This window comes from Triticum urartu, chromosome 1A (genome assembly GCF_056163025.1).
Source record: "Triticum urartu cultivar PI428250 chromosome 1A, HENAU_Tu73, whole genome shotgun sequence".
In the NCBI taxonomy this organism is placed as follows: Eukaryota; Viridiplantae; Streptophyta; class Magnoliopsida; order Poales; family Poaceae; genus Triticum; species Triticum urartu.
Genome location: NC_141873.1, coordinates 386,347,912 through 386,373,379, shown reverse-complemented (window position 1 = coordinate 386,373,379; position 25,468 = coordinate 386,347,912). Strand labels below are relative to the sequence as shown.

The window sequence follows — 25,468 nt, the reverse complement described above, 5'->3', positions numbered from 1 at the left end:
ATTGTCGGAGAGGTATCTCTGGGCCCTCTCGGTAATGCACATCACTTAAGCCTTGCAAGCATTACAACTAATGAGTTAGTTGTGGGATGATGTATTACGGAACGAGTAAAGAGACTTGTCGGTAACAAGATTGAACTAGGTATTGAGATACCGACGATCGAATCTTGGGCAAGTAACATACCGATGACAAAGGGAACAACGTATGTTGTTATGCGGTCTGACCGATAAAGATCTTCGTAGAATATGCAAGAGCCAATATGAGCATCCAGGTTCCGCTATTGGTTATTGACCGGAGACGTGTCTCGGTCATGTCTACATAGTTCTCGAACCCGTAGGGTCCGCACGCTTAACGCTACGATGATAGTTATATTATGAATTTTATGTTTTGATGTACCGAAGGTTGTTCGGAGTCCCGGATACGATCACGGACATGATGAAGAGTCTCGAAATGGTCGAGACATGAAAATTCAAATATTGGAAGCCTATGTTTGGATATCGGAAGTGTTCCGGGTGAAATCGGGATTTTACCGGAGTACCGGGGGGTTACCGGAACCCCCCGGGGGCTTAATGGGCCTACATGGGCCTTAGTGGAAAAGGAAGGGAAATGTGGGGGGCGCCCCCCCAAGGCCCAAACCGAATTGGTTTAGGGCAAAGGGGGTCGGCCCCCCTCTTTCCTTCTTCCCCCTCCCAAGTCCTAATCCAACTAGGAAAAGGGGGGAAGTCCTACTCCTGATGGGAGTAGGACTCCTCCGGCGCGCCTCTCCCCTTGGCCGACCACACCCCCCTTGCTCCTTTATATACAGGGGCAGGGGGGAACCTCTAGACACACAAGTTGATCAAGTTGATCGTCTCTTAGCCGTGTGCGGTGCCCCCCTCCACCATAGTCCACCTCGATAATACTGTAGCGGTGCTTAGGCGAAGCCCTGCGTCGGTAGAACATCAACATCGTCACCACGCCATCGTGCTGACGAAACTCTCCCTCAACATTCGGCTGGATTGGAGTTAGAGGGACGTCATCGGGCTGAACGTGTGCTGAACTCGGAGGTGCCGTGCGTTCGGTACTTGATCGGTCGGATCGTGAAGACGTACGACTACATCAACCGCGTTGTGCTAACGCTTCCGCTTTCGGTCTACGAGGGTACGTGGACAACACTCTCCCCTCTCGTTGCTATGCATCACCATGATCTTGCGTGTGCGTAGGAAAATTTTGAAATTACTACGTTCCCCAACAGTGGAATCCGAGCCAGGTTTTATGCGTTGATGTTATATGCACGAGTAGAACACAAGTGAGTTGTGGGCGATATAAGTCATACTGCTTACCAGCATGTCATACTTTGGTTCGACGGTATTGTTGGATGAAGCGGCCCGGACCAACATTACGCGTATGCTTACGCGAGACTGGTTCTACCGACGTGCTTTGCACATAGGTGGCTGGCGGGTGTCAGTTTCTCCAACTTTAGTTGAACCAAGTGTGGCTACGCCCGGTCCTTGCGAAGGTTAAAACAGCACCAACTTGACAAACTATCGTTGTGGTTTTGATGCGTAGGTAAGAACGGTTCTTGCTAAGCCCGTAGCAGCCACGTAAAACTTGCAACAACAAAGTAGATGACGTCTAACTTGTTTTTGCAGGGCATGTTGTGATGTGATATGGTCAAGACGTGATGCTATATTGTATGAGATGATCATGTTTTGTAACCGAGTTATCGGCAACTGGCAGGAGCCATATGGTTGTCGCTTTATTGTATGCAATACAATCGCCCTGTAATGCTTTACTTTATCACTAAGTGGTAGCAACAGTCATGGAAGCATAAGATTGGAGAGACGACAACGATGCTACGATGGAGATCAAGGTGTCGCGCCGGTGATGATGGTGATCATGACGGTGCTTCGGAGATGGAGATCACAAGCACAAGATGATGATGGCCATATCATATCACTTATATTGATTGCATGTGATGTTTATCTTTTATGCATCTTATCTTGCTTTAATTGATGGTAGCATTATAAGATGATCCCTCACTAAATTATCAAAGTATAAGTGTTCTCCCTGAGTATGCACCGTTGCGAAAGTTCTTCATGCTGAGACACCACGTGATGATCGGGTGTGATAGGCTCTACATTCAAATACAACGGGTGCAAAACAGTTGCACACGCAGAATACTCAGGTTAAACTTGACGAGCCTAGCATATAACAGATATGGCCTCGGAACACGGAGACCGAAAGGTCGAGCGTGAATCATATAGTAGATATGATCAACATAGTGATGTTCACCATTGAAACTACTCCATCTCACGTGATGATCGGACATGGTTTAGTTGATTTGGATCACGTGATCACTTAGAGGATTAGAGGGATGTCTATCTAAGTGGGAGTTCTTAAGTAATATGATTAATTGAACTTAAATTTATCATGAACTTAGTACCTGATAGTATCTTGCTTGTCTATGTTGATTGTAGATAGATGGCTCGTGCTGTTGTTCCGTTGAATTTTAATGCGTTCCTTGAGAAAGCAAAGTTGAAAGATGATGGTAGCAATTACACGGACTGGGTCCGTAACTTGAGGATTATCCTCATTGCTGCACAGAAGAATTACGTCCTGGAAGCACCGCTGAGTGCCAGGCCTGCTGCTGATGCAACTGACGACGCTAAGAACATCTAGCAGAGCAAAGCTGACGACTACTTGATAGTTCAGTGTGCTATGCTTTACGGCTTAGAACCGGGACTTCAACAATGTTTTGAACGTCATGGAGCATATGAGATGTCCCAGGAGTTGAAGTTAATATTTCAAGCAAATTCCCAGATTGAGAGATATGAAGTCTCCAATAAGTTCTATAGCTGCAAGATGGAGGAGAATAATTCTATCAGTGAACATATACTCAGAATGTCTGGGTACCATAATCACTTGACTCAGCTGGGAGTTAATCTTCCGGTTGATAGTGTCATTGACAGAGTTCTTCAATCACTGCCACCAAGCTACAAGAGCTTCGTGATGAACTATAATATGCAAGGGATGAATAAAACAATTCCCGATCTCTTCGCAATGCTAAAGGCTGCGGAGGTAGAAATCAAGAAGGAGCATCAAGTGTTGATGGTCAATAAGACCACTAGTTTCAAGAAAAAGGGCAAAGGGAAGAAGAAGGGGAACTTCAAGAAGAACAGCAAGCAAGTTGCTGCTCAATAGAAGAAACCCAAGTCTGGACCTAAGCCTGAAACTGAGTGCTTCTACTGCAAGCAGACTGGTCACTGGAAGCGGAACTGCCCCAAGTATTTGGCGGATAAGAAGGATGGCAAGGTGAACAAAGATATATGTGATATACATGTTATTGATGTGTACCTTACTAATGCTCGCAGTAGCACATGGGTATTTGATACTTGTTCTGTTGCTAGTATTTGCAACTCGAGACAGGGGCTACGGATTAAGCGAAGATTGGCTAAGGACGAGGTGACGATGCGCGTGGGAAATGGTTCCAAAGTCGATGTGATCGCAGTCGGCACGCTACCTCTACATCTACCTTCGGGATTAGTATTAGACCTAAATAATTGTTATTTGGTGCCAGCGTTAAGCATGAACATTATATCTGGATCTTGTTTGATGCGAGACGGTTATTCATTTAACTCAGAGAATAATGGTTGTTCTATTTATATGAGTAATATCTTTTATGGTCATGCACCCATGAAGAGTGGTCTATTCTTATTGAATATCGATAGTAGTGACACACATATTCATAATGTTGAAGCCAAAAGATGCAAGGTTGATAATGATAGTGCAACTTATTTGTGGCACTGCCGTTTAGGTCATATCGGTGTAAAGCGCATGAAGAAACTCCATATTGATGGACTTTTGGAACCACTTGATTATGAATCACTTGGTACTTGCGAACCGTGCCTCATGGGCAAGATGACTAAAACGCCGTTCTCTGGTACTATGGAGAGAGCAACAGATTTGTTGAAAATCATACATACAGATGTATGTGGTCCGATGAATGTTGAGGCTCGTGGCGGATATCGTTATTTTCTCAGCTTCACAGATGATTTAAGCGGATATGGGTATATCTACTTAATGAAGCATAAGTCTGAAACATTTGAAAAGTTCAAAGAATTTTAGAGTGAAGTTGAAAATCATCATAATAAGAAAATAAAGTTTCTACGATCTGATCGTGGAGAAGAATATTTGAGTTACGAGTTTGGTCTACATTTGAAACAATGCGGAATAGTTTCGCAACTCACGCCACCCGGAACACCACAGCGTAATGGTGTGTCCGAACGTCGTAATCGTACTTTACTAGATATGGTGCGATCTATGATGTCTCTTACATATTTACCGCTATCGTTTTGGGGTTATGCTTTAGAGACGGGCGCATTCACGTTAAATAGGGAACCATCGAAATCCGTTGAGACGACGCCTTATGAACTGTGGTTTGGCAAGAAACCAAAGTTGTCGTTTCTGAAAGTTTGGGGCTGCGATGGTTATGTGAAAAAGCTTCAACCTGATAAGCTCGAACCCAAATCGAAGAAATGTGTCTTCATAAGATACCCAAAGGAGACTGTTGGGTACACCTTCTATCACAGATCCGAAGGTAAGACTTTTGTTGCTAAATTCGGAGTTTTTCTAGAGAAGGAGTTTCTCTCGAAAGAAGTGAGTGGGAGGAAAGTAGAACTTGATGAGGTAACTGTACCTACTCCCTTATTGAAAAATAGTTCATCACAGAAAACGGTTTCTGCGACACCTACACCAATTAGTGAGGAAGTTAATGATGATGATCATGAAACTTTAGATCAAGTTGTTACTGAACCTCGTAGGTCAACCAGAGTAAGATCCGCACTAGAGTGGTATGGTAATCCTGTTCTGGAAGTTATGTTACTAGACCATGACGAACCTACGAACTATGAAGAAGCAATGGTGAGCCCAGATTCCGCAAAAATGAAATCTGAGATGGGATCCATGTATGAGAACAAAGTGTGGACTTTGGTTGACCTGCCCGTTGATCGACAAGCAATTGAGAATACATGGATCTTCAAGAAGAAGACTAACGCTGACGGTAATGTTACTGTCTATAAAGCTCGACTTGTTGCGAAAGGTTTTCGACAAGTTCAAGGGATTGACTATGATGAGACCTTCTCACCCGTAGCGATGCTTAAGTCTGTCCGAATCATGTTAACAATTGCCGCGTTTTATGATTATGAAATATGGCAGATGGATGTCAAAACTACATTCTTGAATGGATTTCTAGAAGAAGAGTTGTATATGATGCAACCGGAAGGTTTTGTCGATCCAAAGGGAGCTAACAAAGTGTGCAAGCTCCAGTGATCCATTTATGGACTGGTGCAAGCCTCTCGGAGTTGGAATAAACGCTTTGATAGTGTGATCAAAGCATTTGGTTTTATACAGACTTTTGGAGAAGCCTGTATTTACAAGAAAGTGAGTGGGAGCTCTATAGCATTTCTGATATTATATGTGGATGACATATTACTGATTGGAAATGATATAGAATTTCTGGATAGCATAAAGGGATACTTGAATAAGAGTTTTTCAATGAAATACCTCGGTGAAGCTGTTTACATATTGGGCATTAAGATCTATAGAGATAGATCAAGACGCTTAATTGGACTTTCACAAAGCACATACCTTGACAAAGTTTTGAAGAAGTTCAAAATGGATCAAGCAAAGAAAGGGTTCTTGCCTGTATTACAAGGTGTGAAGTTGAGTAAGACTCAATGCCCGACCACTGCAGAAGATAGAGAGAAAATGAAAGATGTTCCCTATGCTTCAGCCATAGACTCTATCATGTATGCAATGTTGTGTACCAGACCTGATGTGTGCCTTGCTATAAGTCTAGCAGGGAGGTACCAAAGTAATCCAGGAGTGGATCACTGGACAGCGGTCAAGAACATCCTGAAATACCTGAAAAGGACTAAGGATATGTTTCTCGTTTATGGAGGTGACAAAGAGCTCATCATAAACAGTTACATTGATGCAAGCTTTGACACTGATCCGGACGATTCGAAATCACAAATCGGATACGTGTTTACATTGAACGGTGGAGCTGTCAGATGGTGCATGTGACGCCCGGATGATCAAGCTACAGTAAACCTCTGCTAATGTTGCCACGTCACCACGATTACTGTTGGTAATCTCACGATGATTCAAAACTCGTTCAAATTCAAATTTTAAATAAAGTAAAACTAGAAAAGTTTTCAAACGTCAAAACTAAAATGTTCGGGTTGTGACAAATAAATAATAAGTAATTATGGTGGAGAAACCAAACCTTGATAAAATGTTTAAGGGCTTTAAACTAATTAAAACCGAAGTGAAAACAATTAAACAAATACCTATTGGATTTTATAAAATATTAAAATTATTTTATTATGGGTTAAGAATTGATGTCCCAGCAGTTTGTTTATAAATACTAATTTAGGTACTAGTGGTGATTTTTGTAAAAAACTAAAAATTAAAAGAAACTAGAAATAAAACAGAAAAGAAAATAAGAAAAAGAATCAAAACAAAAACAGAACTAATACACACACACACACAAAGAAGGAAAGAACCCCCAGGGCTCCGGCCCAGCAGCCCCCGGCCCAACTGGGCCAAGTCCCGGCCAGGCCGGCCCAGCTTCCCCTCCCTGGCATATAACCCCCCCCCCCACCGACAGAAACCCTAGCTAATTGCCCCCCACTCCCCACGTCTCTCCTCTCCCCTTCCCGATCCGATCTGGATCGGGGATGAGCCCGCTCCCCCCCACCTCGCGACGCCAGTGCCCCGACCCCGTCGTCAGACACCCCCGTCGCCTCGACGCTCGCGTCGACCCCCTCCCCTGTGCCCCGTCGCTGGTGTTGCCCATCGCCGGACCTCACCGCCTCCTCGTCACCTTCCACGACGGCCTACACCAGGCCTCGCCGTCCCCGGTGCCACCACGTCGTCGTCCCGAACCCCGCCGTCACCGTTCGCCGGACTACCTCGTCCCTGGCGCCACCGGACCTCGTCGCCGCCGCCTGGAGCTCCTCTGCCTCGTCTGTCGCCCCGTCCTCGTCTCCCCCTCGACGGCTCCACCGAGCCACGCCGATCCCCTGCCCGCCAACGCCGGTGAGGGCCACGCCCTCCCCTTTTTCCCCTGCTCTTGGCTGCGCCTGCCCGCGCCGAAGCACGCACGCTCGCGCCGCCCGCTTTGGCCTGCCCCTGCCCCATGGTTCGCCGTCGTGCTCGCTCCCCGCACCGCCGCCCGCCTCGCACACTGCCTCGTCGCCGCTCGCCGTGACCTTCCTCTCGCGTGAGGCCTTGCCGCCTTGAATGCCCGTCACCGCTTACTCCGCCCTATCGCGGTCCCTCCCGTGGCGCCGCCCTCCGCCGCCTCCCTTGGCCGGCGTCGTGGGCACCGGCGGCCTCGCCACGCCCGTGGCTGGCGCCCCCCCTGCCTGTCAATCTGGGCGAACGCCCAGTCGGGCGCCGCAACGCCCACCCGCCCCGTTAGGCCCAGCGCCCGACATGCCCCCTTGGGCCACTGACCAAATGGCCCCACGTCCCAGAACGAAAAAAAGGGATTTAAAAAAAAGATTTATTAAAAAAATAGATAAATAAATAATTAAAACATTTAAAATATTAATTAATTAATTAATTAACGAAGTAATTAAGTTAATTAATTATAATTAGATTAACCTAATCACTAATTAACCTAATTAACTGTTAGTTAATTAAAACAGTGTATGACAAACGGGACCCACCTGTCAGGTTGACCAAGTCAACTACTGACGTCATGATGACGTCAGCAGACACTATTCTGGATAAAGTTGATTAAATTAATTAAATAAATCCTAAAAATGATTTAAATCTTTTAAAATTAATATAAAATAAACCATAGCTCGGATGAAAAAACTTTGTACATGAAAGTTGCTCAGAACGACGAGAAGAACCCGGATACGCAGCCTGTTCGTCCGCCACGCATCCCTAACCTATCAAACTCGCAACTTTCCCCCTCCGGCTCCTCTGCCCGAAAACGCGAAACACCGGGATATTTTCCCGGATGTTTCCCACCCTTCACCGGTATCACCTCATACCGCGTTAGAGCACCTCTAGCACCGATACTTGTCATGTCATGCATCGCTATGCATCTGCTTGCTTAAATATTTATTGTTTCTTCCCCCTCTTCTCTCGCTAGACACCGAGACCGACGCCGCTGCTACCCAGTACGACTACGGAGTTGACGACCCCTCCTTGCCAGAGCAACCAGGCAAGCCCCCCTCCTTTGATCACCAGATATCGCCTACTCTTCTCTATACTGCTTGCATTAGAGTAGTGTAGCATGTTACTGCTTCCCGTTAATCCTATACTGATGCATAGCCTGTCCTTGCTACTACTGTTGTTACCTTACCTGCAATCCTAATGCTTAGTATAGGATGCTAGTTTATCATCAGTGGCCCTACATCCTTGTCCGTCTGCCATGCTATACTATCGGGCCGTGATCACTCGGGAGTTGATCACGGGTATATATTATATACTTTATACATGATACATGTGGTGACTAAAGACGGGTCGGCTTGAGGAGCACCCGCGAGTGGATCTTTGAGGCGGAGCGACAGGGCAGGTTCCGACCACCTAGGAGAGAGGTGGGCCTGGCCCTGGTCGACGTTCGCGGATACTTAACACGCTTAACGAGATCTGGGTATTTGATCTGAGTTTGGCCATTTGGTCTATACGCACTAACCATCTACGCGGGAGTAGTTATGGGTATCCCGGCGTCGTGGTATCAGCCGAAGCCTTCGTGACGTCAGCGACTGAGTGGCGCGCGCCGGATTGGAACGTAAGCCTGCTCTTGTATTAAGGGGGCTAGTTCTGCTTCCGGCCGCGTACGCAACGTGCAGGTGTGCTAAGGGCGATGGGCCTAGACCCCTGTGCGCTTAGGTTTAGACCGGCATGCTGACCTGTCTGTTGGTCTAGGTGGGGCTGCGACGTGTTGATCTTCCGAGGCCGGGCATGACCCGGGAAAGTGTGTCCGGCCAAGTGGGATCAAGCGTGTTGGGGAATGTGGTGCACCCCTGCAGGGAAGTTAATCTATTCGAATAGCCGTGATCTTCGGTAACAGGACGACTTGGAGTTGTACCTTGACCTTATGACAACTAGAACCGGATACCTTATAAAACACATCCTTCCAAGTGCCAGATACAACCGGTGATCGCTCTCTCACAGGGCGACGAGGGGAGGATCAGCGGTTAGGGTTATGCTATGCGATGCTACTTGGAGGACTTCAGTCTACTCTCTTCTACATGCTGCAAGACGGAGGCTGCCAGAAGCGTAGTCTTCGAAAGGACTAGCTATCCCCCTCTTATTCCGGCTTTCTGCAGTTCAGTCCACATATGATAGCCTTAATCCATTTGATACCAATGCATACATATGTAGTGTAGCTCCTTGCTTGCGAGTACTTTGGATGAGTACTCACGGTTGCTTTCTCCCTCCTTTCCCCTTTTTCCTTCTTCCTGGTTGTCGCAACCAGATGTTGGAGCCCAGGATCCAGACGCCACCGTCGACGACGACTCCTACTACACCGGAGGTGCCTACTACTACGTGATGCCCGCTGACGACGACCAGGAGTAGTTAGGAGGATCCCAGGCAGGAGGCCTGCGCCTCTTTCGATCTGTATCCCAGTTTGTGCTAGCCTTCTTAAGGCAAACTTGTTTAACTTATGTTTGTTCTCAGATATTGTTGCTTCCGCCGACTCGTCTATGATCGAGCTCTTGTATTCGAGCCTCCGAGGCCCCTGGCTTGTAATATGATGCTTGTATGACTTTTTTATTTGTAGAGTTGTGTTGTGATATCTTCCCGTGAGTCCCTGATCTTGATCGTACACGTTTGCGTGTATGATTAGTGTACTATTAAATCGGGGGCGTCACAAGTTGGTATCAGAGCCGACTGTCTGTAGGAATCCCCCTTCCACACTCCTTGGCCGAAGTTGAGTCTAGTCAATGAAAATTGTTTTACTAACTTGGCTGTGTGGCCCCTGGGCCCACGTCGCCATCGGGTGTTATTAGGATCTTTTATTCCTCGATCTATACTCTGGGACTCTGATCTCTCTTCTATTCGGGTTAAATGATTTTTCTAAAATCTAACTCTAGGTTCTCGTTACCACTTCCTGCCGGAGAACCCTTTCATTACGGATGATCGACTGCTTCAACAGAAGATTCTGACAATACTCTCCGATATTTTTTCGAGACCTTGTGCCTGTTGCTTTTGCAATTCCCTACCACTGAAAAATCCCTATGGATAAATACTTACACCTGTCGTTCTTACTTTTATTCCCATTGGGTCTTGTTATTACAAGATACCCCGTAATACTCGTCGTTGTTTCGATAATCCTTTGGGCTTACTGCCTTGTTGTTCTTTGTCACCTGTATACCCCTACGGATTATTCTCGCACTTATTGAGTATCCGCTCATCCCCCAGTTGTTCATGTGTTTCACAATGGTCATTGAAATACTACTCAATCTTCCGAAAATCCTCAGTAGCTTATTGCTCTTGAAATTCTTTCCTTGCTTGCGTTATGGTTAATCCCATAAGTATAGTAATCTTATTGGCATTCTTTGCGACCGTCATTTTGATCCTATTGATTCAACATGAGTGCGAATGCACGCAATCATCAGTCGGATCCTGGAATTCATCCTTCCGGCTCAGACGCCAGTTTAAACATGAGCTGGATCTCGACCAATCAATTGACCATCGATCTTACCCTTAAGGCTATTCAACTTATCCATCCCTGATCAGAGCATTGCTTCTGATCCCTTGTCTTGGAATTGATAATTCCTTTGCATTTGAGCCTTGAATTAGTCAGTTGTTTCTAAAGTCTGATCTCCTTGCATTGTTTCTCCCTCTGGTTGAGTGCCGATGCTCACACCAGATCCCTTGAGGACCACCAGATCATTTGTTGGATTTTATCCAACAACGTCCTTCATATTCAATAAGCCTGTGAGCCTTTTCCTTGGATACATAAGGCCTTTAGTAAATTGTATCCTCTGTTTCCTCAACCATGCTTTGTTTCCGAGCTGGTGGTATTTACGATTGAAGTTTGTGGTATATGTTCCTAAGATGCCCCTATGGGTTGAACCTATACCTGCTCTAAAACTGTGTGAACCCAAAAGATTTCACGGGTCATACTTATATGGTATTGCACCAGGTAAAAACTTTCAACAAGTAATGTCATTTTTGAAATACGAGAGGTGAATGAAAAGTTATGCATTGAAGAAGTGGGAGTCAACCTTGAACCTTGCGTTCATGCCCATGGACACGATGTAGATCTTATCATTAAAGCTTCTCTTAATTAATTATTCCTTTGGTATAAGTTCATCTTGTATCTGGGATCTGGCCTTTTGCAATCGTGGTTCCGACCATGTTCTTCTTTAAATACAATTTCTCGTGCAAGTTTAAGCACTTGTCTTCTGCGGAGTAATACCCCAGACCAACCTCTACTTTCATTTGTCGTCGAGTATTATCCCCTAGTATCTCAAGATTATCACGGAACTGCATAACCTCTTATGAGTTCTTCATCAAGTGCTACATTCTCATTGATTCCAATTTTTCATGAGCTCTGAGTAATTTAACACTCAAAGACATCGATAACTGAATCGAGTCCGCACTGCGATTCAACAACTCTTAGTAACCTTCAATGCATACGAGTTTGTACTCGATCGTGTCATTCCCAGCTGATTGACCACATCATCATCGTCAGGCTGACTGCTTGACCATTCTACCTATGTCCTTCATCCTCGAGACACAATCCCGACAGTGCTCTAAGCTTACATCGAACTTTCACCATCATATTGGTTGTCTTGAGAGACAACTCTGAATTCTGAGATGGCATCTTATCTATGGTTATAATAACCTTTTGCTCCACCATTCCCTTGGCTTGATGTCATCGCCAAGCGATTGCATCCTCATGGAGCCTCTCGGCAAAATTTGTTGTGATCATCATCATAATTTTAACTCTTTCTAGGATACCAATCGAATTCATGACGAGAAATACCATCCTTGCCCTCGATGATTTGTGTTATCATCGACCATTTATTGCCTTCCCACCAACACAAGCGTGTTCGTGTTTGGTGTTATACCTTCAGTTCCTTGCTATCCAGCAATTGGTTTTCTTTACCTTGGAACATTACCTTCTATTATGTCATCAATGTTGTGAGAATTTCACCACCTCTTAAGAATTCGTGATACAGTGATGCTTCTCGCCATCACCATTCCTTACTTGGTCCCCGTGTTGAGTGAACTCCGTTGTGCAAATCTAATATCACTAGCAACCCTATTGCTTCAGAGTTATTGGACAATGATTCCAATTTGGTGTGTTGGTTGCCCAATCGCCATTCCGACGTTGGTCGTGCAACCCAACCCATATTTCGGGTGCACCTTTCAACCAATGTTTAATTGTGTATGGTTCCCTCCAGCATACATCATTAAGTCATTTGATTTGACTAAGGTTATCTCCTTGTTCACTTAATTGTGGAAATCCATCTTTTGGAAAACTCTTTGAATTGTCGCTGAGTTCATCAGCCACCTCCTCATTATCTCCTTGATTTAATGATGAACTCTTGTTTCGGAACTCGCTTCCATAGTTCAATTCCCGAGAATCTTACAATGTCATCTCGGCAATTTGTGTTGCACCTTTCTTCTCGGGCATCCTCAGTCTGAGTTATCTTGACACCAATCAGATCTGAATCTCGGTCAGATATGATGGTTGGGACTTATTTCCAAGAGTTATAACATTGGTCCTTATATACCGGTAAGGTGAGGTCATGCCTATCACCCCTGGCCAGAGGACCTATTGTTACAGTTCCCTTTTTAGCTAGCTTAGCGATTCTTCCTTGAGGAAATCATAAGACTTATTCTACAAGTTGTTCCTGATGAATCCTTTGTGCATCCTAAGTCTGACCTTACTTGAATACCACGCCAACGCTATCTCGAAGCATGTCTGTGGTACTCCGATTTTCAATAAGAGCATTGAAAGCGCAATGCTAAGTTTTCTTTAACCATTATCCAAACACCGTTGTATGGGTAATGTCATGAAATTTCTCTCCCCTTACTTAATGGGTTTTCTACATGATATCCTGCCACGGATATCATGCTCTGCTTGTCCTTGGGAAGGATATATCCCTGAATTATGTGTTTAAAACACATTTTCCTTTCCATTCTTCTGTTAAACCTGATAATCACATTTTCCCTTCCATTGTCTTGTTAAGCTTTCTTGTAATCTGATTTAACTGAGCAGTGATAATCACCTCGTTGTACAACTCTGTCAGTAAGACCATGTTACCATTGTTGATAGCATCCCGGTAACCACCGATGGACGAGAACTTTGCCTATTGGTCCGCCTCGTTCAACGAGCAGGAAAATGGTTCTCTTCGTCCCTCGCCCTTGATATCGATGTTGTTGCCGACATAACTGACAGACTAGCCTCTGACATGCCTTGCTATCGTGACCATGCAAGATGTCACCCCTCCTACTTTTTATCCCACATGGTGGGCCCATAACCCACAGTTCCACAGGATCGAAACCTGACTCTCCTGTACACCACCTGTTCCCAAGGTTGTTCCGCGCGCTTGAATTCGTATGTAATTCACGGACCACCTTTCTAGTGATCTATTCTAGTATGAGGCGCAATACCTATTCTCGTTGCCCTGAAACCCTTTCACCTTCTGATTAGGCATCGAACGATTGCCTATCCGTTTGAAACTTCTCATGGTACCTTCTTACTTTGCTCTCGATATCTTCTTAAGTTTCAAATCGAGAGATACTTATGCTTCTTCCCTGAGTTAACCGTCTGATGCTCGATCTTGTTAGAATCCATCCATATAGATTTTTCCCTTCTTATCCTGTCGTAAGTACGTTGAAGGTCCTGAAGGAAGGACGATGACTCCTGAAGCAGAGGACTGAAGACATCAATGTAATGGATCGACCTCTTCGAGAAGGGCAACCAAGACCGAGAAGTTTCATTAGAATATTGTAACCAGACCTTTCCCCCTTGCTCTACATCTTAAATCTCGGGACGAGATTTCTTGTAGTGGAGGAGAATTGTGACGCCCGGATGATCAAGCTACAGTAAACCTCTGCTAATGTTGCCACGTCACCACGATTACTGTTGATAATCTCACGATGATTCAAAACTCGTTCAAATTCAAATTTTAAATAAAGTAAAACTAGAAAAGTTTTCAAACGTCAAAACTAAAATGTTCGGGTTGTGACAAATAAATAATAAGTAATTATGGTGGAGAAACCAAACCTTGATAAAATGTTTAAGGGCTTTAAACTAATTAAAACCGAAGTGAAAACAATTAAACAAATACCTATTGGATTTTATAAAATATTAAAATTATTTTATTATGGGTTAAGAATTGATGTCCCAGCAGTTTGTTTATAAATACTAATTTAGGTACTAGTGGTGATTTTTGTAAAAAACTAAAAATTAAAAGAAACTAGAAATAAAACAGAAAAGAAAATAAGAAAAAGAATCAAAACAAAAACAGAACTAATACACACACACACACACAAAGAAGGAAAGAACCCCCAGGGCTCCGGCCCAGCAGCCCCCGGCCCAACTGGGCCAAGTCCCGGCCAGGCCGGCCCAGCTTCCCCTCCCTAGCATATAACCCCCCCCCATCGACAGAAACCCTAGCTAATCGCCCCCCCACTCCCCACGTCTCTCCTCTCCCCTTCCCGATCCGATCTGGATCGGGGATGAGCCCGCTCCCCCCCACCTCGCGACGCCAGTGCCCCGACCCCGTCGTCAGACACCCCCGTCGCCTCGACGCTCGCGTCGACCCCCTCCCCTGTGCCCCGTCGCTGGTGTTGCCCATCGCCGGACCTCACCGCCTCCTCGTCACCTTCCACGACGGCCTACACCAGGCCTCGCCGTCCCCGGTGCCACCACGTCGTCGTCCCGAACCCCGCCGTCACTGTTCGCCGGACTACCTCGTCCCTGGCGCCACCGGACCTCGTCGCCGCCGCCTGGAGCTCCTCTGCCTCGTCTGTCGCCCCGTCCTCGTCTCCCCCTTGACGGCTCCACCGAGCCACGCCGATCCCCTGCCCGCCAACGCCGGTGAGGGCCACGCCCTCCCCTTTTTCCCCTGCTCTTGGCTGTGCCTGCCCGCGCCGAAGCACGCACGCTCGCGCCGCCCGCTTTGGCCTGCCCCTGCCCCATGGTTCGCCGTCGTGCTCGCTCCCCGCACCGCCGCCCGCCTCGCACACTGCCTCGTCGCCGCTCGTCGTGACCTTCCTCTCGCATGAGGCCTTGCCGCCTTGAATGCCCGTCACCGCTTACTCCGCCCTATCGCGGTCCCTCCCGTGGCGCCGCCCTCCGCCGCCTCCCTTGGCCGGCGTCGTGGGCACCGGCGGCCTCGCCACGCCCGTGGCTGGCGCCCCCCCCTGCCTGTCAATCTGGGCGAACGCCCAGTCGGGCGCCGCAACGCCCACCCGCCCCGTTAGGCCCAGCGCCCGACATGCCCCCTTGGGCCACTGACCAAATGGCCCCACGTCCCAGAACGAAAAAAAGGGATTTTAAAAAAAGATTTAATAAATAAATAGATAAATAAATAATTAAAACATTTAAAATATTAATTAATTAATTAACAAAGTAATTAAGTTAATTAATTATAATTAGATTAACCTAATCACTAATTAACCTAATTAACTGTTAGTTAATTAAAACAGTGTATGACAAACGGGACCCACCTGTCAGGTTGACCAAGTCAACTACTGACGTCATGATGACGTCAGCAGACACTATTCTGGATAATGTTGATTAAATTAATTAAATAAATCCTAAAAATGATTTAAATCTTTTAAAATTAATATAAAATAAACCGTAGCTCGGATGAAAAAACTTTGTACATGAAAGTTGCTCAGAACGACGAGAAGAACCCGGATGCGCAGCCTGTTCGTCCGCCACGCATCCCTAACCTATCAAACTCGCAACTTTCCCCCTCCGGCTCCTCTGCCCGAAAACGCGAAACACCGGGATATTTTCCCGGATGTTTCCCACCCTTCACCGGTATCACCTCATACCGCGTTAGAGCACCTCTAGCACCGATACTTGTCATGTCATGCATCGCTATGCATCTGCTTGCTTAAATATTTATTGTTTCTTCCCCCTCTTCTCTCGCTAGACACCGAGACCGACGCCGCTGCTACCCAGTACGACTACGGAGTTGACGACCCCTCCTTGCCAGAGCAACCAGGCAAGCCCCCCTCCTTTGATCACCAGATATCGCCTACTCTTCTCTATACTGCTTGCATTAGAGTAGTGTAGCATGTTACTGCTTCCCGTTAATCCTATACTGATGCATAGCCTGTCCTTGCTACTACTGTTGTTACCTTACCTGCAATCCTAATGCTTAGTATAGGATGCTAGTTTATCATCAGTGGCCCTACATCCTTGTCCGTCTGCCATGCTATACTATCGGGCCGTGATCACTCGGGAGTTGATCACGGGTATATACTATATACTTTATACATGATACATGTGGTGACTAAAGACGGGTCGGCTTGAGGAGCACCCGCGAGTGGATCTTTGAGGCGGAGCGACAGGGCAGGTTCCGACCACCTAGGAGAGAGGTGGGCCTGGCCCTGGTCGACGTTCGCGGATACTTAACACGCTTAACGAGATCTGGGTATTTGATCTGAGTTTGGCCATTTGGTCTATACGCACTAACCATCTACGCGGGAGTAGTTATGGGTATCCCGGCGTCGTGGTATCAACCGAAGCCTTCGTGACGTCAGCGACTGAGTGGCGCGCGCCGGATTGGAACGTAAGCCTGCTCTTGTATTAAGGGGGCTAGTTCTGCTTCCGACCGCGTACGCAACGTGCAGGTGTGCTAAGGGAGATGGGCCTAGACCCCTGTGCGCTTAGGTTTAGACCGGCGTGCTGACCTCTCTGTTGGTCTAGGTGGGGCTGCGACGTGTTGATCTTCCGAGGCCGGGCATGACCCAGGAAAGTGTGTCCGGCCAAATGGGATCAAGCGTGTTGGGGAATGTGGTGCACCCCTGCAGGGAAGTTAATCTATTCGAATAGCCGTGATCTTCGGTAACAGGACGACTTGGAGTTGTACCTTGACCTTATGACAACTAGAACTGGATACCTTATAAAACACATCCTTCCAAGTGCCAGATACAACCGGTGATCGCTCTCTCACAGGGTGATGAGGGGAGGATCAGCGGTTAGGGTTATGCTATGCGATGCTACTTGGAGGACTTCAGTCTACTCTCTTCTACATGCTGCAAGACGGAGGCTGCCAGAAGCGTAGTCTTCGAAAGGACTAGCTATCCCCCTCTTATTCTGGCTTTCTGCAGTTCAGTCCACATATGATAGCCTTAATCCATTTGATACCAATGCATACATATGTAGTGTAGCTCCTTGCTTGCGAGTACTTTGGATGAGTACTCACGGTTGCTTTCTCCCTCCTTTCCCCTTTTTCCTTCTTCCTGGTTGTCGCAACCAGATGTTGGAGCCCAGGATCCAGACGCCACCGTCGACGACGACTCCTACTACACCGGAGGTGCCTACTACTACGTGATGCCCGCTGACGACGACCAGGAGTAGTTAGGAGGATCCCAGGCAGGAGGCCTGCGCCTCTTTCGATCTGTATCCCAGTTTGTGCTAGCCTTCTTAAGGCAAACTTGTTTAACTTATGTCTGTTCTCAGATATTGTTGCTTCCGCCGACTCGTCTATGATCGAGCTCTTGTATTCGAGCCTCCGAGGCCCCTGGCTTGTAATATGATGCTTGTATGACTCTTTTATTTGTAGAGTTGTGTTGTGATATCTTCCCGTGAGTCCCTGATCTTGATCGTACACGTTTGCGTGTATGATTAGTGTACTATTAAATCGGGGGCGTCAAAGTGCAGTTCTAAACAAAGCGTCGTGGCGGGATCTACATGTGAAGCGGAGTACATAGCTGCTTCGGAAGCAGCAAATGAAGGAGTCTGGATGAAGGAGTTCATATCCGATCTAGGTGTCATACCTAGTGCATCGGGTCCAATGAAAATCTTTTGTGACAATACTGGAGCAATTGCCTTAGCGAAGGAATCCAGATTTCACAAGAGAACCAAGCACATCAAGAGACGCTTCAATTCCATCCGGGATCTAGTCCAGGTGGGAGACATAGAAATTTGCAAGATACATACGGATCTGAATGTTGCAGACCCGTTGACTAAGCCTCTTCCACGAGCAAAACATGATCAGCACCAAGGCTCCATGGGTGTTAGAATCATTACTGTGTAATCTAGATTATTGACTCTAGTGCAAGTGGGAGACTGAAGGAAATATGCCCTAGAGGCGATAATAAAGTTATTATTTATTTCCTTATATCATGATAAATGTTTATTATTCATGCTAGAATTGTATTAACCGAAAACATAATACATGTGTGAATACATAGACAAACAGAGTGTCACTAGTATGCCTCTACTTAACTAGCTCGTTGATCAAAGATGGTTAAGTTCCCTAGCCATTGACATGGGTTGTCATTTGATTAACGGGATCACATCATTAGGAGAATGATGTGATTTACATGACCCATTCCGTTAGCTTGGCACCCGATCATTTAAGTATGTTGCTATTGCTTTCTTCATGACTTATACATGTTACTATGACTATGAGATTATGCAACTCCCTTTTACCGGAGGAACACTTTGTGTGCTACCAAACGTCACAACGTAACTGGGTGATTATAAAGGTGCTCTACAGGTGTCTCCGAAGTTACTTGTTGGGTTGGCGTATTTCGAGATTAGGATTTGTCACTCCGATTGTCGGAGAGGTATCTCTGGGCCCTCTCGGTAATGCACATCACTTAAGCCTTGCAAGCATTGCAACTAATGAGTTAGTTGCGGGATGATGTATTACGGAACGAGTAAAGAGACTTGCCGGTAACGAGATTGAACTAGGTATTGAGATACCAACGATCGAATCTCGGGCAAGTAACATACCGATGACAAAGGGAACAATGTATGTTGTTATGCGGTCTGACCGATAAAGATCTTCGTAGAATATGTAGGAGCCAATATGAGCATCCAGGTTCCTCTATTGGTTATTGACTGGAGACGTGTCTCGGTCATGTCTACATAGTTCTCGAACCCGTAGGGTCCGCACGCTTAACGCTACGATGACAGTTATATTATGAGTTTTATGTTTTGATGTACCGAAGGTTGTTCGGAGTCCTGGATGTGATCACAGACATGACGAGGAGTCTCGAAATGGTCGAGACATGAAGATTGATATATTGGAAGCCTATGTTTGGATATCGGAAGTGTTCCGGGTGAAATCGGGATTTTACCGGAGTACCGGGGGGTTACCGGAACCCCCCGGGGGCTTAATGGGCCTACATGGGCCTTAGTGGAAAAGGAAGGGAAATGTGGGGCGCCCCCCCCCCCAGGCCCAAACCGAATTGGTTTAGGGCAAAGGGGGCCGGTCCCCCTCTTTCCTTCTCCCCCCTCCCAAGTCCTAATCCAACTAGGAAAAGGGGGGAAGTCCTACTCCTGATGGGAGTAGGACTCCTCAGGCGCGCCTCTCCCCTTGGCCGGCCGCACCCCCCCTTGCTCCTTTATATACAGGGGCAGGGGGGCACCTCTAGACACACAAGTTGATCAAGTTGATCGTCTCTTAGCCGTGTGCGGTGCCCCCCTCCACCATAGTCCACCTCGATAATACTGTAGCGGTGCTTAGGCGAAGCCCTGCGTCGGTAGAACATCAACATCGTCACCACGCCGTCGTGATGACGAAACTCTCCCTCAACACTCGGCTGGATCGGAGTTAGAGGGACGTCATCGGGCTGAACGTGTGCTGAACTCGGAGGTGTCGTGCGTTCGGTACTTGATCGGTCGGATCGTGAAGACGTACGACTACATCAACCGCGTTGTGCTAACGCTTCCGCTTTCGGTCTACGAGGGTACTTGGACAACACTCTCCCCTCTCTTTGCTATGCATCATCATGATCTTGCGTGTGTGTAGGAAAATTTTGAAATTACTACGTTCCCCAACAGAACGATAGGTAGTTCCTCTTTCGAATAGCTCCCCAACACCTTGTCATCCTGTTTTTCTAGAATAGATTCGGCATACATAATATTTGATTCGGTCTTTTCAATAGCCGAATTAACTTTGTTATCTGAATCACCATCTTTTTTGATAATTCTATCCACATCCAATGCTTTCTCTTTTTGACATAATCTAGCTTGAATTGCAGCAGAATTAATAGGCTTTCCCTCTTTTATTACTTCATGTAGAACAACATTGCATTCGTCCCAAAAAGACGTAAGATTTTTCTTAATGACGCAATCTGGATAGAATTGCCCCCGACACTTTTAGACTCTTTTGGTAACGATATGTCACCAAAATTATGTAATTTTGCAGGGGAAACATTGTATGCTACGATACTAGGTGAAGACACATGTGATCCTATAGAATTTTCACTTATTCGGCTATTAGCGTGAAGGTGCGAAGCCGAATTATGAATACCCATAGTTGCATATGGTGCCAAACAATTAGTAGCATGAGGTGTAGCATATGATGATTGAGGGTAATTGGCCGGATAACTAGTAGTAGCATAGCCAATTCCCATATCCACCGGCATGTTTTGATTAACATATTGCAAGCTAGTTGCCGATGAATAAAAAGGTGAAACACTTTGTTGCATACTATCAGAAGTTCATATGTGAAGTGTTTCAACTTGATTAACAGAACTCATCATGTTGTTCATCGGCATATGGATTTGTGGGGCTGCCAATGCATGGGAGTTCGTATACATATGTTCCATGTTGCTAAAATTATATGAGGTAGAAGCATGGAGATTTTGTTGCATCGACTCTTGCACATAATTAGATGTATGATTGATAAAGCTAGGGCTAGCCGATACATTATGCTCATTAAACGATCTAGCAACAACATATGCATTATTTGCATCTACATAAGTGAATTGGGTATTCATGTTACCTTTGTAGATTGCAAACCCTAGATGACGATCTCTTCGTAGCAAGAACGGGCCGGAGACCGTTCAAAGCTTCGATCCCCAGCGGAGTCGCTAAAAAGTGTGTTCGCACACGAACACGTCATCGTGTACCTCCAACGCCGGGGGTGATGCACCGCAGCTCACGTCGAAGGAGACCCGCCGGAAGCGTGGTACGCAAGCAATCCGATGGGCGCTTTTGTAGACCCAAAACCCCACGCGCCCGGGAGGGACCCCGTCTGGACGTGCGATGGCTATGGGCTGCCCTAGGTCGACCTGATCGCCCCTAGAGACTCGAGGTTCGCCGCCCTGCAACAAGAAGAACAGACGAAGAATGAGGAAGAAGAACAACTAGGGTTAAGGAGAAAAGATAAAAGATAAAAAGTGGTAGATGATTTGATCGATTGTGTGTTGTTATTCAATCGGCCGTCACCTCTTATCTATATAATAGGCAGATGGACTTCCCGTATAAGAAAAGGACTTGCCTTGCCATCCAAATCATCAAAATCTAACCAAACTCGGACTTCTCACGACCTCCGGCCCGGATGATCCGGCCTAGCCCAGTTTTCTGATAGCAGCTCACTGTTTTGACTTTAGAATCCACATACGACCTCGGATTTGGACATTCTTTATATAAAAATCAACCGCCTCGACGAGACGCACAACTTTCATGTTGAACACTTTTCGATCCGAGGCCATCTTGACGGTGTTTCGGGCCGTTTTCTAAAGTCTGTAGTAGAAAAAGTTGTCCGAACGTCCGGACTTCTATCCGGATTGTGTGGCCTCCACCCGGATCATCCGGGACTGGACCCAAATCATCCGGCTTCATCCTAAATCTTTTGTTGTTTTCGGTGCTTCAATTTTCCGGATGATCCGGGCCCCGGCCCGGATGATCCGGCCAAACACTGCTGCAGCGCACGATTTTGCCTGTAACTTTCGCATACGTTTTCGGATGGGGACGATTCTTATATCAAAATCGTCCGTTTTGACGAGACGAAGAACTTTGCAGTTGAAACTTTTCCCAAACGAGGCCATCTTGGGGGCGTAATCAGCCGAATAATGTTCTGAATACAAAATCTGAGTACTTCAGACACAACTTCGGCTTTAGAGATGAGACCGGATGACTATGGCCCAAATATCAAAGTTTTTCCTTTTAACGATACGGAATTTTCTCACTTTGAGTACTTTTTCATTTGAGGTCATCTTAATTAAGTTCTTCGCCGTGCCAAAATCTGATGTCAACACGCGGCTATGTGCCGCTTGCTGCGAGGCGCATGTCTTCCTCGCCTACAGGGCACTAGTGGTGGTCGGCCTAGTAAGACGCGGCTCGTCTTGTTGATGTCACTCGATTTCTTTTTAAACCAAATGTACAGATATAGTATAAAAAAATTATTAGCGTAATTTTAGAAAAATATTGATAACTATCAGAAAAATTTCCATGGCAATAAAAAAGGTACCCATATTTTTGAAAATGTATGCTAAAATTATAAAATATGTGCTTACAATGTAAAAATGGTCTGTTAAATTTTTTAAAATGTATCGTACCATTAAAAATATACATGAAATTTTGGAAATATATCTGCATTTCAATAGGTGTTCGTGACATTATTGAAATATTATATACAATATAGAAAATGTTTGGGTGACTGTAAAATGTTTGTTTCCATTAAAAAGGTACTTTGCATTTAAAAAAATACTCATGTGATTTCAAAAATGTCCGTGAAATTTTGTAAAATCCAAATACAATGTAAAATACTGGTTGCACAGTTTAAAAAATTCTTTATTTCCATTACAAAGATATCCAATTTGTACCAAAAATATCACGTTTTCTCTAACAATGTTTGTGTGCAGAGAAAAAAATTGACACATGTTAAGAAAACAATAAAACCGGCAAAGATACAAAAAGAAAAGCAAAAAAAAGAAGAGAAAACCAAAGTTTAATGAAGAAAATAAAACCAACAAAACAGTGGAAAACAAAGAAGTAAAAATGAAAGAAAAAATGAAACCAAAGAAAAAACAAAAAAATGAAACGAAAAAAAGGGGAAAAGTGAACATACATCGGGCAGCAAACAACCCGCACTAATGTGCCGGCCTGCTAGTCTTCGTGTGAAGGCGATTCCTATTAGGAGGAATCTGTCATGTCCCAACCTATGATTGGGTTGACAACATGATGGTACACTCGGATACAACAGGAAATGGGGTGAGAAATCAGAAGAATCAGAGTATGGGATGGGGATCAGCAAGGCATGAGATGGGTAAGGAGACGAACTGAAGGAAGTAGTAGGCTACTACCTTGTTTCATTTTTTGATCGATGCCTCCCTCCTGTACGCCTCGTCCTTTATAAGCCTTGCTGTAGATTCATAGTTGAGCCAAGCCCAAGTCCGCTAGCCCATTCCATAGAGCAGGCCCATGAAGAGTATAGGCCATGACCCTTGGGGCATGACATTCTCGCCCCCTTAAAGTGAGGATTGTCCTAAAGTCGATGACGTGGTGCTTGCATTGGTAGGACAACCATCATTTGCGAACAACCAATAGCAACAGGAGTATAGTCACTTTGATCACAAACGCCATTACGATCAAGGATGGAGTCTTCGAAGCTCGGGCCTTGTTGATTACTACTGAGAAGCATCAGGTACCAACCATGGTGTGTTTCAAAAGGCAACTCAAACATCTGCATAGCTGCACTCATAATGCCAGGATCCCAGCTCCTTATAGCAAGATGTATGCTCAGAAGCTGCAGTAAGAAACTGAACCATATTTCTGAAGATGTTGGAGTTGGATACAACCATACAGCCAGAAAGGCAAAGTAGCTACTCTCCTTAGTGTGAAAATTCTGCACACTAAAAATAGGGTCATGAGTTCCGAATAGCCTTACTTTAATTCGAGGAAATTTAATGTTGTGATGCACACAATAATTTGAAACAACATGTTGTGCTACTGATTCAGTGTCCCACTGATTAACAGATAGTGTCATGAGAGCTTTAGGTTGTATGCTGCTCGGATACAGCCCACGTGAGCAAGTAACTAGAACAAAATGAACCATCCTGGTATCCCATTGTTTTGCAAAGCCCAAACCCAAAGTAGCATCATCAATGGCATTAGTTGGTTGTACACATCAAATATTATGAGTGCCTCCCATCAAACCTTGCCTTGTCACTAGTAATATCCACCATTCACTGTGAATTATGATGTAGCAAGAATATTCAGCTGTACTAGCAAACTTCAGTGATAGTATTCCAGGTTCGTTATTATGTTGCAGGCTGTGGGATCACTACTGTATGCATTTCTTACCACTAAACTGTAGCAACTGAACACAAATTCAATGGTTGGAATGTCATGAGAGATACCTGTAACTCCTCTCAAGATTAACTGAGCATAACTTAGCATATTTTCACATCCTTCACTACTATCAGGAGGTACAGTCGGTGGTCGAAGACAATCAAGATGAGCTGGCTGCACTAGAGAAAAATGCCATTCAACCGTGTTCAGTTCAGTGTACCAGCCAAATAAGAGGTCTCTAGACAAAATTCCGACTTCCCATTTAAGTTCTGTATTGACAACCTCACTGGTCTCAAGGAACTGGCTGTGAGCTGCAAAAAATGTACTAGCTGGCTGCACATATTGAGTATATGACCAACATTTCTTACGCCTCCAGAACACATCATTCAAGCACAATTTTCTTGCGAAAGGAATGCCCAATAGCACTTTGGGGTAAATCACTTGAGAAGACAACAACCATGGCATCTTTGGCTGCAACAATGGAAAATAGTTCCACATCTTCCCAATGTCAACCAGAAGAAAACTCAAGGGCCAGATCACATGTGAAATGTCGAGCAGATTCCCAATAGAGTATACGAAAATGGTTCATAATTATGACGGAGAAGATATTGTTCCTTGCACCTATTGTGCCGCAGTGTGACAGTTTTACCTTATTGCCTCCAATAGGATACCCTTGATGGAATGTCCTCCACTTAAGCACAAAAATGTAACTTAGATTGTATGCATCGTCACAAGATGCAACGATAACACTGAAAGTTGGCTCGTCATTCACTGTGTTGTGCACGTACAGAATAAACGGGTGATGGACTTGGCTCAATGGTTTCATTTCTGCTCAACATAATCTCATGGCCCGATTACCTGGTGCACAACTATGAAAGCGCTTCTCTGACTTCTCTTCTCCGATAGATTTATTTAAGACATAACAATATACACACTGTGCTCCCTAGATATATTTTAACTGATGTCTACCATTTAGAAAATTGGTCATCAGAGAACTAGGTGCAGCCTTACTCCAAAATAGGTTCAGAAGAGAACCGACAGCCAAGACTGGCATCGGAATTCCAGTGCCATGTCGTTCAACAGAAAAAGAGCTGCAGAAAGTGCACTCGCTGGCTGCACTATATTGGACCACCATTTCATAAGCCTCGAGAACACATCAGCTAGACACCACATCACACCGTAATCGCGCAGAGCATTGACAAGGATATTACTAGGAGAGTGTG

At 45.4% G+C, this 25,468-nt stretch overlaps 2 protein-coding genes across 2 annotated transcripts; both read left to right on the top strand.

Annotated features, from left to right (window-relative positions):
• Nucleotides 1-6,710: 6,710 nt before the first annotated feature.
• Nucleotides 6,711-9,648, top strand: LOC147991358 (uncharacterized). Its single transcript, XM_087538437.1, has 3 exons — nucleotides 6,711-7,081; nucleotides 8,151-8,222; nucleotides 9,483-9,648. Exons 1-3 carry the CDS (start codon nucleotides 6,721-6,723, stop codon nucleotides 9,581-9,583), a joined length of 534 nt encoding a protein of 177 aa, XP_087394563.1. The 5' UTR covers nucleotides 6,711-6,720; the 3' UTR covers nucleotides 9,584-9,648.
• A 5,054-nt stretch (nucleotides 9,649-14,702) lies between these two features.
• Nucleotides 14,703-17,790, top strand: LOC147991357 (uncharacterized). The gene is made up of 3 exons (XM_087538432.1): nucleotides 14,703-15,071; nucleotides 16,138-16,209; nucleotides 17,470-17,790. Exons 1-3 carry the CDS (start codon nucleotides 14,711-14,713, stop codon nucleotides 17,568-17,570), a joined length of 534 nt encoding a protein of 177 aa, XP_087394558.1. The 5' UTR covers nucleotides 14,703-14,710; the 3' UTR covers nucleotides 17,571-17,790.
• The last annotated feature ends 7,678 nt before the right edge of the window (nucleotides 17,791-25,468 follow it).

Bases quoted from the DNA above. Each gene is read 5' to 3' on its own strand.
- LOC147991358 (XM_087538437.1), top strand. From the start codon at position 6,721: ATGAGCCCGCTCCCCCCCACCTCGCGACGCCAGTGCCCCGACCCCGTC. The intron at 7,082-8,150 runs GTGAGGGCCACG...TTCTCTCGCTAG, and splicing joins TCCCCTGCCCGCCAACGCCG to ACACCGAGACCGACGCCGCT. The intron at 8,223-9,482 runs GCAAGCCCCCCT...TGTCGCAACCAG, and splicing joins CTCCTTGCCAGAGCAACCAG to ATGTTGGAGCCCAGGATCCA.
- LOC147991357 (XM_087538432.1), top strand. From the start codon at position 14,711: ATGAGCCCGCTCCCCCCCACCTCGCGACGCCAGTGCCCCGACCCCGTC. The intron at 15,072-16,137 runs GTGAGGGCCACG...TTCTCTCGCTAG, and splicing joins TCCCCTGCCCGCCAACGCCG to ACACCGAGACCGACGCCGCT. The intron at 16,210-17,469 runs GCAAGCCCCCCT...TGTCGCAACCAG, and splicing joins CTCCTTGCCAGAGCAACCAG to ATGTTGGAGCCCAGGATCCA.